Here is a 16299-nt window from a genome sequence, read left to right as displayed (position 1 = left end):
ATGCTCCTAGACTATATGGTACAGCCTATTGCTCCTAGGCTATAAACCTGTACTGCATGTTACTGTACTGAATACCTTCAGAAATTGTAATATAATGGTAAGTATGTATCTAAACATATCTAAACATAGAAAAGGTACAGTAAAAATACTGGCATCAAAGCTCCATTAGATCTTATGGGACCACTGTTGTATAATGTGGTCTGTTATTGACCGAATGGTACATGACTGTATATTAGGAAAATTTTCTGTGATGATTTTGACTATATGTTATTTCATTGTCCTTATCTTTAGTTCCTAACATCTCCTAAAATATGCCTTATGTACTGGAATTTTGTTGTATTCTATACTTAAGTAAGTTATCTGGAAACAAGTATAAATATATGTTCTCATTTTGTTTTATTTTGAAGTCAGGGTCTCACTCTATTGCTCAGGCTGGAGTACAGTGGCACACACATGGCTCACTGCAGCCTTGACCTCCTGGGCTCAAGAGATTCTCCCCGCCCAGGCTCCCGAGTAGCTGGGACCACAGGTCTGTGCCACAATGCTTGGGCAATTTTTAAAATTTTTGTGGAGATCGGGTCTTGCCACCTTGTCCAGGCTGGTATTGAACTCCTGAACTCAGGTGATCCTCTTGCCTTAGCCTCTCAAAGTGCTGGGATTACAGGCTTGAGCCACTACACCTGTACAGTGCTCTTTATTTTTAATTGAAGTGGTTTAATCTCTCAGCAGCAGTCTTTCCTAAAATAATTGCAAGACAAAGACAAATTCTCAGATTTGATGGCATAAAGATAACAGTCTATATAATCTTACCAAAATCTATTGAAGATAAAAAAAATCATTCAGATTGCTGATTGTTTTGATTTTGTTGATTTCGGGTTGCCAGATTGGCAGTCACTCACCTATTTGTCTTGCCAAAGACAAAATTTTTTTTCCCCCCACCTAACCCTTTCCCCAAGCATCTTAAATCAGTTAGTGCTTATTTTGGTATTGATTAGTCAAAAATGAAGATGATAAAGGGGAACTATCTTGCTACTGCTTCACATGACCCTCTTTGTAAGTGATGATTATTGTAACAATGAGGTGAGGTATTTCTAAAACTAAATAATAAACATCGGTTTTGTGATTTATATAATCCATTTTATATTATCATACCTTGTTCTGATCTTAAATCTCACCAGAATAGTGAGAAACACATAAAGGAGTTTTTAGACAGTATTTTCAAAGCTGGTAAGATGGGGCAAATATAACAAATTGCAAGCCAATTAGTAGTTTAGCAGACCCTCTCTGAAAACCTTTCTGTTTTTTCTATGACCAATTATTTTTATTTTCAGATCAGCTGTTTGCCTATACAGTGAATGCCTAAAGGCAGCATGATAAATTGCTGTAACAATCTTTAAAATGATCAAAATGATTTTAACATCAGAAAGTTCTATCAAACCATGCTTTAGTTTCATAGATTTTGTTTCTCCCTAAACCAACAATCTAATCATCTCAGGAAGTTATGTGTAGTGTATTTCTGTTTTTTTCAGGTCTATGCTTGGGGCTGCGGAGCTTGTCTAGGTTGTGGTTCTTCAGAAGCTACTGCTTTGAGACCCAAGCTTATTGAAGAACTGGCTGCCACAAGAATAGTTGATGTTTCTATTGGAGACAGTCATTGTTTGGCTCTTTCTCATGGTAAAGTCATTTGTTTTTAAGGAAATAGTATTAACTGTTGTCTTGTGAAATGTATTACATTTGAATTTGGCTTTCCTTTTATATAATACTTTATATTTTGTTTTTAGATAATGAAGTTTATGCCTGGGGCAATAATTCAATGGGGCAATGTGGTCAGGGAAATTCCACAGGTCCTATTACTAAACCAAAGAAAGTGAGTGGCTTAGATGGCATAGCTATTCAGCAGATTTCAGCTGGAACATCACATAGTCTGGCATGGACTGCTCTTCCTAGGGACAGGTAAGAGTGCCTATGTTTAAAAAATCTTGTGCGTTTTAACCCAAGAGACACCAATAGAAAGTAGAAACACTAATAAAAACAGAAATAATTGTGCTTTGTTCATAAAATACTCTTATGGACATATATAGTATTGCTTTTTCTCTATCATAGAAATGACATTGGATTTCTTTTGATTTGAATGTTGAGGTTAGACATGTTTCAGAAACAAGAAGTCATACCCAGTATTGAAGACATTGTCTTTTAAACATTTTGAATTCTCTCTCATCTCTACATGCTGATTTAAAAAAATTGAATGGCTGCATATCAAGAGGAACTTAAAATAATCAAAATCAGAACTAGGCTTTAATGATTTAATGTTTAACCGCAGTTAACATTATCTGGTTGCTTTTTGAAATTTTTTTTTTTTTGAAAAAAAAAAAAAATTGTCATACTTTTAAATCAAGGAGGTTACTTTTTGCAGAAACTTAGCTTTTTCCTAAAGTGCTAACTGTGTGTGTTAAGTCAATCAGGTAGGTAAGTTTTAGTTACTATTAGGAGATTGAATTTTAAAGAATGTTTGGGTTATTTCAGATATTTTCAGATACACATGGGCTAATCTATAGCTTAGAATGTATTTTATTTGCATTCTATGCCTTTGACTCAGAGGGTTTTTAAATGATATTCTAACCAATTAAAAGTATTTATCGAAAGTTATTCCTCTAATGCAAAAGTCAAAATAAATAAGTTGAATATAAATAATTTGCTGTTAGCATTAAATATCCAACTTCCCACTTCATATGTAGAGAGTTGGGTCCCAAGATCTTAAAAGTATTCATAAGAAATTTCAGGATTTTGTCTTTTAATAGATTTCAGTATATCACTCTATAGAGTCAGGATATTTTTCTTAATATGAAGTATACATCTTCTGGACTCTTAGAACCAGAGGGGCTTTAGTAGATCATGTGACTCAGCCCTCTGCTTTCAGGTGAGTGGACATCCAAACCTTCCAAAACAGGTGGTGGTTGTATGTTTTCTTCTTAAAGATGGCAAATTCTTGGTTCTCCGTAGTCACTAAAATGAAAGCTTTTATCACTTTCATAATCAATAATGTCTTTGTATCTTGTTGAAATCATTTAGCTTTAATGTATATATGTATATATGTACTTTTTGAGATGGATTCTGATTCTGTCGCTCAGGCTGGAGTGCAGTGGTACAATCTCTGCTCACTGCATTGTCTGCCTCCCAAGTTCAAGCAGTTCCCCTGCCTTAGCCTCCCAGGTAGCTGGGACTACAGGCATACACCACCATGCCCGACTAATTTTTATATTTTTAGTAGAGATGGGATTTCACCATGTTGGCCAGGCTGGTCCTGAAGTCCTCACCTCAGGTGATCTGCATTCCTTGGCCTACCAAAGTGCTGAGATTACAGGCATGAGCCACTATGCCCGGCCAATATATGTTTTAATTTTTGTTTTTGATTATGGATAAAAATGTCAATTTAAGACTGTTTTATTATTTTCTTATGTGTCCTTCTAGACAAGTTGTTGCATGGCACCGACCTTATTGTGTAGATCTTGAAGAGAGTACCTTCTCACACCTGCGTTCTTTTCTTGAGAGATACTGTGATAAAATAAACAGTGAGATTCCCCCACTCCCTTTCCCTTCATCAAGGTATGTTATATGTATGTTTTGTATGTGTGTGTGCATGTGTATAAATTATTCCTTTTGAGTTTTGACTTACTGTTCTTTCTTGTTTGTTTTCCCAAATTATGTGGAACTTTTTTATAATCTAGAAAAGAGCTAAACTTAGTTACTTATTGATAATAACTTCTAGGAAAAAGTTACTCATAATTTCACAAATCATGTTTTAAAAATTACTGTTGTTCATGACTTGACAATTTTTTTTTTTTTTTTTTTTTTTTTTTTGAGACAGAGTCTTGCTCTGTCGCCCAGGCTGAAGTGCAGTGGCATGATCTCAGTTCACGCCAACCTTTGCCTCCCAGGTTCAAGTGATTTTCTTTCCTCAGCCTCCTGAGTAGTGGGGATTACAGGCACCTGCCATCACACTGACCTAATTTTTGTATTTTTAGTAGAGACGGGGTTTCACCATGTTGGCCAGGCTGGTCTCAAACTCCTGACCTCAGGTGAATGACCCACCTCGGCCTCCCAAAGTGCTGGGATTACAGGCATGAGCCACTGCATCTGGCCAGCAAAATTTTTGAAGTGAAAAAAATGTTACCCAAACTGGATAGCACATGCACTTTTATGTTCCAAAAATTCATAGAAATTTATTTGGTTTCAGAGAACACCACAGTTTTCTCAAGCTGTGCCTGAAGCTACTTTCAAATCACCTTGCTCTTGCACTTGCGGGAGGGGTAGCTACCAGCATTCTCGGGAGGCAGGCAGGTCCACTTCGAAATTTGCTCTTCAGACTGATGGACTCAACTGTCCCAGATGAAATCCAAGAGGTAAGAGAATAGGACTTGTGAATCTATCTCAAATCACATCTTTCTCTGAGATTTTAGCTATACAATATATTCAACTGTACGTTGAACAATTTCAATTGGATGTTGTTTCTCTTACTCCTGTTTTCTTGGTGAGAGTATTTTTGGTTAACTCATCCTTTGAGACAAAGGTCAGATGCCATCTCTAAGAAACTTTTTATTCCTGCCCTCCCACCAGATTTGGTTTTTCTTGTGTATGTTCTCATTACATCACATTGTATTCTAGTTGCTTATTTATAAACATGTCACTCTTTTTTCACGAGAAGATGAGTTCCTGAGGGCAAGGAGCTAGTGCATGGGCTTGGTCAGTAGTAGTAACTGAATAAGTGGACTGGGTCATCTACTAGAACTGTTCACCAGAGCTAAGGAGAGAAAGGTCAGGTTAAGGAGGAAGAAGTGGCCTAGAATAGAATACTGATTATAAATAAGGAGAGTATAGTTTGAAAAAGAATATTTAGTATTATAATACAATATTAAATTTGGGGGAAACTTAAAAATAAATATTTGTAATACAAAATACAGAAAATAAACTCTTTTGGCAGGTAATAATAGAAAGTACAGTAATTTTTAAACCAGTGCACTCCTAAATTATCAATGGATCAAATAAAGAAATTACAAGATAAATTTTTAAATACTTAAGATTAATGAAAACAAAATTTGAACATACCAAAACTCATGAAATGCAGCTAAAGCTGTGCTTGGAGGAAAATTTATAGCTTATAAACATCTGTATTTTAAAAAAAAGAAATATATCGAATCAGTAGTTTAACCTTCTACCTTAAGAAATTAGAAAAAAGAAGAGCCAACTCAACCCAAAGCAAGTAGAAAGAAGGAACTAATGTAGATTAGAGTGAAATTTAAAAAATGAAGAATAGAAAAACAGTTGAGGAGATCAAGGAGACTAAATGTTCATTCTTTGAAAAGACAAAATCAACAAATCTCTGGCTGGACTAACCAAGAAAAAACAGAGAGGACTTAAATTACTCAAATCAGGAATGAAAGATGAGATATTACTACTGACATTACAGAAATCAAAAGGGAAATTGAGAGGCAGAGTAAGATGGTGGAATAGAAGGCTCCACTGATCATTCCCCCTGCCAAGGGTACCAGTTTAACAACTCTACACAGAAAAAGCACCTTCATGAGAACCAAAAATCAGGTGAGCACTTACACTACCTAGTTTTAACTTCATATTGCTGAAAGAGGCGCTGAAGAGATAGAAAAAACCGTCCTGAATTGTCAGTGCCACTCCTCTCCCTGCAGCAGTGGCACTGTGGTGCAGAGAGTGTCTCTGGGTGCTGGGGGAGGGAGAAAACAGCAATTGTGAGGCATTGAACTCAGTGCTATCCTGTTAGAGAAGAAAGGAAAACGGGACCAAACTCAGCTGACACCGGTCCACAGAGGGAGCATTTAAACCAACCCTAGCCAGAGGGGAATTGCTGATCTCAGTGGTCTAAATTTGAATTCCTGCAAGGCTCACCACTGAGGGCTATAATGCTGTGTGTCTCCAAATAAACTTGAAAGGCAGCCTAGGCCAAAAGGACTGCAACTCTTAGGCGAGTCCTAGTGCTGAACTGATCCCAGAGACAGTGGACAGAGGGGCACGTGACATACTGAGACACCAGCTGGGGTAACCAAGGGAGTGCTGGCTCATCCCCCACCACCCCGACCCCAACGCCAGGCTACACAGCTCATGGCTCCAAAAGAGACCCCTTTCTTCCACTTGAGAGGGAAGACTGGGCAGGACTTTGTCTTGCGTCTTAGATACCACTTGATCACAGCAGGATAGGGGACCAGTCAGAGTCACAAAGCTCCCCGTTCCAGGTGCCAGCTCTCAGATGACATTTCTAGACATACCCTGGGCCAGAAGGGAACCCACTGCCTTGAAGAAAAGGACTCAGTACTGGCCACATGCATCAGCTGCTAACTTAAGATCCCATGGGCTGTGAATAACTAGCATTGATACCCAGCTACTACGTCAAGGACTTTGTGTGAGGCTCTGAGACTTTCTGGCTTCAGGTACCAGCACAGCCACGGAGGGATAGAGTACCAGATACACTCTTGGGATCCCTGATTCCAGGACTTGATTCTTAGATGGCATTTCTAGACCTGCCCTGGACTACAGAAGAACCCACTGCCCTGAAGGGTGAGTCCCGGGCCAGGCAGTATTCACCATAAGCTAACTTAAGAATCCCTGGGCCTTAAGCTTAAGGGAACATTGATGCTTGTCTGGCAATACTCCTTGTGGCCTGGGATGGTGGTAGCTATTGGGGTGAGGCTCGTCTAGCTTTGGAAGGGGAGGCACGAATGAAAAAGACTGTGTTTTGTGGTTTGAGTGTCAGCTCAGCCATAGTACAATAGAATACTGGGTAGACCTCTAAGGTTTTTGACTCTAGTCCCTGACTCCCAGATGGCACCTCTAGACCCACCTGAGGCTTGGGGGACCTTGCTCCCCTGAAGGAAAGGACATGGCCTCGCTGGCTTTTCTACTGGCTGATTGTGGAACCACAGAGCCTTGAGCGAACATAGGCAATAGCCAGGGAGTGCTTACGGCAAGCCTTGGGTGAGACCCAGTGCTGTGCTGGTGCTTTGCTGGATTCAGGTCCGACCCAGTGTAGTCATAGTGGTGGTGGCCGCAGGGGTGCTTGTGTCACTCCACCCCCAGCTTTAGGTGGCTGAGGAGGGAGAGAGAGAGAGAGAGAGAGAGAGACACTGAGACTGTTTGGGAGAAAGTAAGGGAAGAGAACAAGAGTCTCTGCCTGATAATCCAGAGAATTCTCCCAGATCTTGTCCAAGACCATCAAGGTGGTACCACTACGAGGCTGCAAGAACCACAATGTTATTAAAGCAGATACAGTTTAGATCACAACACCCAAGTCCTTTAAAATATCTGGAAAGCCCAAGGTATATCTGGAAAGCCCAAGAAGGATGGGTACAGATAAGCCCAGACAGTGAAGACTACAATAAATACCTAACTCTTCAATATCTACTAGCATCCACACCATCCATGACCTAACCAAATGAACTAAATATGGCACCAGGGACCAATCCTGGAGAAACAGATTTGTGACCTTTCAGACAGAAAATTCAAAATATCTGTATTGAGGAGAGTCAAAGAAATTCAAGATAGCACTGAGAAGGAATACAGAATCCTATCAGATAAATGTAACAGATTAAAATAATTTAAAAGAATCAAGTGGAAATTCTGGAGCTGATAAATGCAGTTGGCATTTCGAAGAATGCCTCAGAGTCCTTTAATACGGGAATTGATGGCAGAATAAATAATTAGTGAGCTTGAAGACAGGCTATTTGAAAATACACAATCAGGCTGGGCGCGGTGCCTCACGCCTGTAATCCCAGCACTTTGGGGGGCCAAGGTGGGCGGATCACAAGGTCAAGAGATAGATGCCTTCCTAGCCAACATGGTGAAACCCCATCTCTACTAAAAATACAAAAAAAATTAGCTGGATGTGATGATATGAACTGATGTGGGGAAAGTTATAGCCTTCAATATTAAAAAATTATCTTGGCCAGGAACAGTGGCTCATGCCTGTAATCCCAGCACTTTTGGTGGCCAAGGTGGGCGGATTACTTGAGACCAGGAATTGAAGATCAGCTGGCCAATATGCAAAACCCCTTCTCTATTAAAAAATACACACACAAAAAAATCTGGAAATGTTTTGTCGATTGCCTCTTCATTGTTCTCTGTGTTCTTTCTTTCTCTCTGGAACTCATTATTGGGATACTTGACCTCCTGAGCCAGTCCTCCTAATTTTCTTGTGTTTTCCTTCCTGTTTTCCGTCTTTTTCCCCCCTCTACTTTATAAGAAATTTAATTCTATGTTCTACCCCTTCTATTGAGATTTTTCTCTTTCTTTTATCTTTTTAATTTATAAGAGCTCTTCATTCTCGAAGTGTTCCTTTTTTAATAGCCTTCCATTCTGACTTACATTTTTGAAGATACTATTTTTTGTTCTTGTTTCTCCCTGTGTACTTTCTTTGTTTAATTAGACCATTTCTGTTAGTTTTAGTCTCTTTCATAATAAAGGCTTTCCTCAAATTTCTATAACCTTTGACTTCCCAATAATGGGTAAGAGTGTGATGCTATCGCTGGGCGTGGTGGCTCATGCCTCTAATCCCAGCACTTTGGCAGGCTGAGGTGGGCAGATCACCTGGGGTCAGGAGTTCAAGACCAGCCTGGCCAACATGGTAAAACCCCGTCTCTACTGAAACTACAAAAATTACCTGGGCATGGTGGCGCATCCCAACTTCTTGGGAGGTTGAGGCAGGAAAATTGCTTGAACAGAGGTGGAGGTTGCTGTGAGCCGAGATCGTGCCACTGCATTCCAGCCTGGGAGACGAGAACAAGACTCCATCTCAAAAAAAGAAGTGTGATGCTGAAAGGCTGATTGATGCTAAAAATTCTCTACACAGGGATGAGGTTTATCTAATTTATTGTAGATTGATGTGGCTGGGCTGTATTATAGGGGAAGGTAACATTTCATGCCTGTCACTTAAAGTCTTTTCTACTGGGCTAGTGAGATTCTTCAAAGGAAGGCTCTTCTAAGCTACTGCCAGAAGATATAAACCTGAGTGACAATCATCTGGTGGGGAAAAAGTTTAGGAGTCTCAATATTCAGAATGAACACTTTGTCTTAAAATCACCCAATTTTAGTTTGGTATTCCTGCCTTCAACTGTGCCTGTTACCTTAACCAGTTTTCAACCAATCCTGTTTTGAGCTCTTCCTTTGTTCCCTCTTGCAGAAGTGTATGAGCCTCTAGGAATTCTACAGTATAAATCAAAGTGTTGTTTGGTTTTTCTCATTTTTGACTTAGGGTGTAGCCATTTCAGGTCTTTTAAGTCAGTTACCCTTAATCTGTTCCTTTCTGTTTCCAAAATTTTGATGCTGATTTTCCTTTACCATTTTGGGCAGGGGAGTCTTTTTGAATTATCTGCCCAACCCTTGCCCATTGTTTTAGATGGCCTTTTGGAAACAGAATATGTGCACTCAGTTCTTAATACTTAGTCACCTTTGTTGAATTTCCACAGCTAAAATTTGATTTTACTTTTGATTTTAGCTTTATTTTAGTTTGAGTAGAGTAACCTGAGAAAGTCATTAAAGATTTGTTCTGTTCTTAACTGTGTTAGAGGACACATGCTTTTTGATGGAAGGGTTATTCTTCTTGTGTACTTGAATTTTTCAATCATTATAGTAATTCAAAGAATTATTAATAGAACATTGACTTATAGAAAAATTGAGTATTAGAACTGACAGGCACTATGGATTTTATCTAGTCCAACACTGTTTTTACTGATAAAGAAGCCATGACCCAGAGAAGTTATGAGGCCTACGATAATGCAGCTACTATTCCTTATGCCGTTCCCACTACCTGGACCTTTGTCTAGCCAGGTCCTACTAATTCTGTAATTCTTAAATGCCTAATCCTCAGGGAGATCTTCCATGAGCCCATAGGCCATGTTAATTGCCATGTTTGTGTGTTCAGGCAAGTTCCTGCACCCTTTTACTTTCCCTATGTGACTCCTTTCACATTTATACTTTCTTGCTCAGGGTCTTTCTTTCCCATTAGACTGTAGGCTCATGAAAGCAGAGATTTTGTCTGTCTTACTCATTTCTGCACCCGAATCATTTTACACAGAGCCTTACCAGGCTGAATGCTATAGAATCAACACTAAATATTTGTTGGTTGATGATTAGTTATTTAGTGGCAAATCCAAAATATTTATTCATAGCTTTCTTAAAGGCATCTGAAGGAGGACTTACGTGCTTTCTTTTTTATCATGCCATCTTTTTTAGACTTAACATGATCCTAATAGTGAATTCACTTTAAGTGTGTTTTTATTAAAAACTAAGAACCAGGCCAATCAGTACACTTTTCTCTCTTGATTTTAGGTGGTAATTGAAACTTTGTCAGTGGGAGCAACCATGCTGTTACCTCCATTACGAGAACGGATGGAATTACTTCATTCTCTTTTACCTCAAGGGCCTGATAGATGGGAAAGCTTATCTAAAGGACAGGTAGGCCTTTGCTTACTATGTAAGTAAATCAGCAGTATCATAAAAATTTGAACTGAGAAGGAAATAAAACTAATCAATTGCCATGTGTTCATGGAGCATAAGTACTTGATGGGCCTAGTAAATCCTGGTTATTTAATGTTTTATGCTGGAAGAATTCCCAGGTGTCTAACAACCTTAGGTGAAGCAAGTGATAATTTATTTTTTTTTTTTTGAGGCGGAGTCTTGCTCTGTCGCCCAGGCTGGAGTGCAGTGGCGCGATCTCGGCTCACTGCAAGCTCCGCCTCCCGGGTTCCCGCCATTCTCCTGCCTCAGCCTCCCGAGTAGCTGGGACTACAGGCGCCGCCACCACGCCCGGCTAATTTTTTTGTATTTTTAGTGGAGACGGGGTTTCATTGTGTTAGCCAGGATGGTCTCGATCTCCTGACCTCGTGATCCGCCCGTCTCGGCCTCCCAAAGTTCTGGGATTATAGGCTTGAGCCACCGCGCCCGGCCATTCCAGTGTTTCTTATGGTACTAAGCCAGACACTGTGGTTTATTTGTAGTATGCTGAGTTGAAATCAATTGCATGTGCTGCTGTTGGTTCCATGCTGAGAACTTTGTCTGAAATTGTTTGTATAAAAAGTATAGATGACCATTAGGAAAAAGTATTTGATGATATGAGTATACTTATTTTTTCCATTTTTATCTTTGAGCAATAGTACCTTTTGCTCAACCAAGTAGAAGTTATCAGATTCAGAGATACAGATTTTAGGAAAAAAAATTGGTACTTATTTGCAGTAAAATATTTATTGATACTTTTCTTTCTTTTTAAATCTTTTTTAGGGACAGTCTTGCTCTGTCATCCACGCTGGAGTAGGGTGGTGCAATCATGGCTCACTCTAACCTTGAACTCCTGGAGCTCAAGGGATCCTACTGCTTTTTCCTCTGGAGTAGCTAAGACTGCTGGCATGTGCCACCACACCTGGCTTATTTTTTTTATTCTTATTTTTATAGCTGTGGGGTCTTGCTGTATTTCCCAGGCTGTTCTTGAACTCCTGGCCTCAAATGATCCTCCTGCTTTGGCTTCCCAAAGTGCTGGGATTATAGGCATGAGACCACTGTGCCTGGCCCACAGATGATTATTATTATTATTATTTTTTTTGAGACAGGGTTTTTGCTCTGTCATCCAGGCTAGAGTGCAGTGGCATGATCACGGCTTACTGTAGGCTCAACCTCCTGGGCTCAAGTGATCCTCCCACCTCAGTCTTCTGAGTAGCTGAAACTACAGGTGTGCACCACCATGCTCAGCTAATTTTTGTATTTTTTGTAGAGGGGGTTTCACTGTGTTGCCCATGCTGATCTTGAATTCCTGGACTCAAGTGGATCTGCCTGCCTTGGCCTCCTAAAGTGCTGTGATTACAGGCATGAGCCACTGCACCCAGCCTACAGATGATTTTTAACGAGTATTTTGCATTAGTTTAGATTTCAAGTGATTTATTTTAAATGTTAGGATAAGTAGTTGTCATTGGTAATGTCACGCTGTAGAATCGTGTGTCATACTATTTATTGGCATTTCGTACTCCTCTCTACTTATAGTACTAAAATATTATGCATAGTATGCTATGTTAGCTTAGAGATTTAGGTATTATAATGAAGACTAAAATAAAAACCTATAAATTGTATTTTCCTAAATCCCATTTCCTAAATGGGATTAATTGGGTAGTTTTTATAATTACATACTTCCTGAAGATGATTGTTTAATAAGATACTAAGTGGATTAGTGTAGTTTTTTTCTGGGATCCTTTTGTTTTATTTTCTAGTGCATATTATGTTAGTTACTTGTGCATATTTTATTGTTCTTTAGAGAATGCAACTGGATATCATTCTGACAAGTTTGCAAGATCATACCCACGTAGCCTCCCTACTTGGCTATAGTTCACCCTCTGATGCAACTGACCTGTCTTCTGTGTGTACTGGCTACGGAAATCTGTCAGATCAACCTTATGGCACTCAGAGCTGCCATCCAGATACCCACCTGGCTGAAATTTTGATGAAGACCCTCTTAAGAAATTTAGGATTTTATACAGTAAGTTGTTCTTTCGTTGTAGTAAAAGAAGAATAAAGGGGTAGGGATCTCTTTAGTCAAGGTAATTTGACATTTAAACACCTTTGATAGAAATTAAACTCTAGACCTCTCTCCCCCAAGGGGAAAAACATGTCAGGTTTTCTGAAATATTGTGGGTACCAAATAACATGTAATTGAGAAGTTCAAAGGGATTTATTTTAGAATTTTACCAGATTTTTCTGATATTGTAGAATAATAAACAGAATAAAATAGTCAAGAACATTTTTAGAGAGAAGAATAATGAGCAAGGCATTAACCTTGCCAGACATAATCTTATAATGAAACAATGTACATAGTACTGAATGAGAATAGGTTGGTCAGTAGGATAGAGGACAGTGGAGCTTATAGCTTTCCCTGTATTAGGATGCCATTAATTCTGAATCTCTAGTGTTTCTTAAATTCATCTTTTTTTCCTGCCATTTCTTTGAGTTCTAAGCCAGATCATTATGATTCAGTGCTAATGGTGTTACAGCTGTTGTCACTATTGCTGGTCTCTTCTCAGCATCTCACTGCTGGAATAACTTTGTATTAAATAACTTCTTTATATTAAAGAACACAACTTCTTTGTATTAAATTAAAACTCCTTCAGGCCAGGCGCGGTGGCTTATGCCTATAATCTCAGCACTTTGGGAGGCTGAGTTGGGTGGATCACCTGAGGTCAGGAGTTTGAGATCAGCCTGGCCAATATGGTGAAACCCCATCTCTACCAAAAATGCAAAAATTAGCCAGGCGTGGTAGCTGGCACCTATAATCCCAGCCACTCAGGAGGCTGAGGTGGGAGAGTTGCTTGAACCCGGGAGGCAGAGGCTGCAGTGAGCTGAGATCGTGCCATTGCACTCCAGCCTGGGTGATAGAGCGAGACCCTGTCTCAAAACAACAACAACAGCAACACCCTTCAAACCCTTTATCATTGGCTCACACACCATTCTTATCTGAGCTCATCCTTTTCCAGAATTGTACATTGTACACCTATTTCCTGTTGTTTTTCTCTACCAATCTGTGATGTAAGACTTGACTATTCTAGGAAACCTTGCCCAAATAACCCCATCTAGCCAGAGATGTGTATAACTACACATCTCTGTACTCATCAGCACTTACAGGATCAGAGTGTACTGTGCAACTTAACTTTGAATTGTTTGTGTATCAATTCATATTGTTTCCTATGGCTCTTCAGGGCTTGGTCTATGTACTCTTTTTCTTCCAATACAAGTCTTAGCGCTCTGTCCCACCCACATTAAAAGGCTAATCACTAAGTCAGAGTGAAAATTCTTCCTACAAAATTCTTTTCTTTCAGGTTTAAGAATGTAAATTTAATCTGATGTTAAGGAGTAATGGCTGCAAATGGATAAGAACAATGTTGTGTATATAGCCATTTGTTAATGACCAAAACTTTCCCCCAAAGTTACAGGGAATGTTACAACAAAGTTGTAAGGAATATTAGGGCTGAGGCAGATTTATATATTAATGGAAATGGAAATAAAATACTAACTGCTTTTGGGTTGAAATAATAAATTAATGTCTCTTTCTGATGTGATTTAAACCAAGTTTGTTCTAAGATTTTAAAATAACAGTACTAATTAACAACTTATAGCAAGGGCCCTACAGTTTTCCCATATTCTATCTTGTATAGTGTATACATAGACCAAATTTTCTTCTAAAGGTATTCAGCACATGATTATTTACAGGAAATAAAGTTGGAAATAGCAGAAATATCTAAAAATAGAGGAGTGGTTAAGTAATTTATGGTATATGTGTTCAATGGAATATTATATTTTGTATATACATGGTTTATGAAAATGGGTTATGATTCCATTGGAAAAGAGCAGATTAAAAATAGAATATGCAGTACAATATTATGAAAAATATTTTAAAAGGACAAAATCAGGAAAGAAATACACCAAAAAATATTATAGTAGCAGCCATTTTCTTTGAGTGGTTGTTTAAATGGTGCTTTTAACTTCTTTTTTTTTTTTTTGAGATGGAATCTCGCTCTGTTGCCCAGACTGGAGTGTGCAGTGGCACCATCTCGGCTCACTGCAAGCTCCGTCTCCCGGGTTCACGCCATTCTCCTACCTCAGCCTCCAGAGTAGCTGGGACTACAGGCGCCTGCCACTACGCCCGGCTAATTTTTTGTGTTTTTAGTAGAAACTAAAACTGCATTAGCCAGGATGATGTCAATCTCCCGACCTCGTGATCTGCCCGCCTCAGCCTCCCAAAGTGCTGGGATTACAGGCGTGAGTCACTGCACCCGGCCTCTTTTAACTTTTTAAAATAGAGTTTTGATATTTTCTAAATATACTAAGCATCTCTTTTTAAAAAATATTTTTAACTTGAAGTAATTTAAAACTCACGAGGAGTTACAGGAATCATTCAAAGAATTCCCCTGTGCTCTTCAGCCAAATTTGTTTTCTCTCTCTAAATCATTTGAGAGTAAATTGCAGATGGCTGGCTGCCCCTAAGTATTTAAGCATATATTAAGTATGTATTTTTAAAAAACCAGGACATTTTCTTACGTAACAGCAGAATAATTATTGAATTCGGAAAATTTAACATTGATACAGAACTGTTATTTAATATATAGTCTACATTTACATTTCTACAGTTGCCCCAATAATGTCCTTTATAGCAGTTTCTGATCCCAGCCCTTCCCCTTCATGATCTGGTGCAGAATCACACATTATATTTAGTTGTCATATCTCTTTTTTAATTTTAATTTTATTAGAGACAGGCTTTCTGTTGCCCAGGCTGGAATACAGTGGCACCATCATAGCTCACTACAGCTTCGAACTCCTGGGCTCAAGTGGTCCTCCCACCTCAGCCTCTCAAGTAGCTGGGACTAGAGGTGTGCACCACCATGCTAAGCTAATTAAAAACAAACAACAAAAAAAAATTTGTAGAGATGAAGTATTGCTGTGTTGCCCATGCTGGTCTTGAACTCCTGGCCTCAGGCAGTCTTTCCACCTCGGCCTCCCAAAGTGTTGGGACTATAGGTGTGAGCTACCGCACCCAGCTGCTTTTATTTTTTTTAATGGAAAAAAATAGAAGTAGCTTGATGAATTTTACCATCTAATAGCTAGTATCATAAGGATTATAGCAAATATTTAAAAATTGGTAATGGGTGAAAGGATATAATGCTTTTGTTTTGTTTTGTTTGAGACAGAGTCTCATTCTGTCACCTAGGCTGGAATGCAGTGGCACGATCTCTGCTCACTGCAAGCTCCGCCTCCTGGGTTCACACCATCTTCCTGCCTCAACCTCTCAAGTAGCTGGTACTACAGATGCCCGCCACCACCCATGCCAGGCTAATTTTTTGTATTTTTAGTAGAGACGGGGTTTCACCGTGGTCTCGATCTCCTGACCTCGTGATCTGCCCACCTTGGCCTCCCAAAGTGCTGGGATTACAGGTGTGAGCTCCTGCGCCCGGCCCCCTTTTTTTTTTTGGAGACATAGTTTCACTCTTGTCATCCAGGCTGGAGTGCGATGGCGCAATCTTGGCTCACTGCAACCTCTGCCTCCTGCGCCCGCCACCATGCCCAGCTAATTTTTGTATTTTTAGTAGAGACCGGGGTTTCACCATGTTGGCCAGGCTGGTCTCAACCTCCTTACTACAGGTGATCTGCCTGCCTCAGACTCCCAAAGTGCTGGATTACAGGCATGAGCCGTTGCACCTGGCCCATATAATGCTGCTTAAATCAGATTTATGGTAGGTTGTGTGTGTCATT

General features: G+C 39.5%; 1 protein-coding gene across 1 annotated transcript in view; it reads left to right on the top strand.

The window, feature by feature from the left end:
- HERC1 (HECT and RLD domain containing E3 ubiquitin protein ligase family member 1) overlaps window positions 1-16299 on the top strand; it is a 224019-nt gene that overhangs the window by 89535 nt on the left and 118185 nt on the right. The window contains exons 9-14 of the mRNA XM_077939543.1: window positions 1530-1674; window positions 1782-1953; window positions 3469-3603; window positions 4235-4400; window positions 10348-10473; window positions 12317-12538. Of these exons, the coding sequence (XP_077795669.1) occupies window positions 1530-1674; window positions 1782-1953; window positions 3469-3603; window positions 4235-4400; window positions 10348-10473; window positions 12317-12538 (966 nt within the window). The remainder of the gene's footprint in view (window positions 1-1529; window positions 1675-1781; window positions 1954-3468; window positions 3604-4234; window positions 4401-10347; window positions 10474-12316; window positions 12539-16299) is intronic.

The sequence above is a fragment of the Macaca mulatta genome, chromosome 7 (assembly GCF_049350105.2).
Source record: "Macaca mulatta isolate MMU2019108-1 chromosome 7, T2T-MMU8v2.0, whole genome shotgun sequence".
NCBI classification, from domain to species: Eukaryota; Metazoa; Chordata; class Mammalia; order Primates; family Cercopithecidae; genus Macaca; species Macaca mulatta.
Note: the sequence above shows the minus strand (reverse complement) of the source record. Positions and strands in the feature narration are given on the sequence as shown.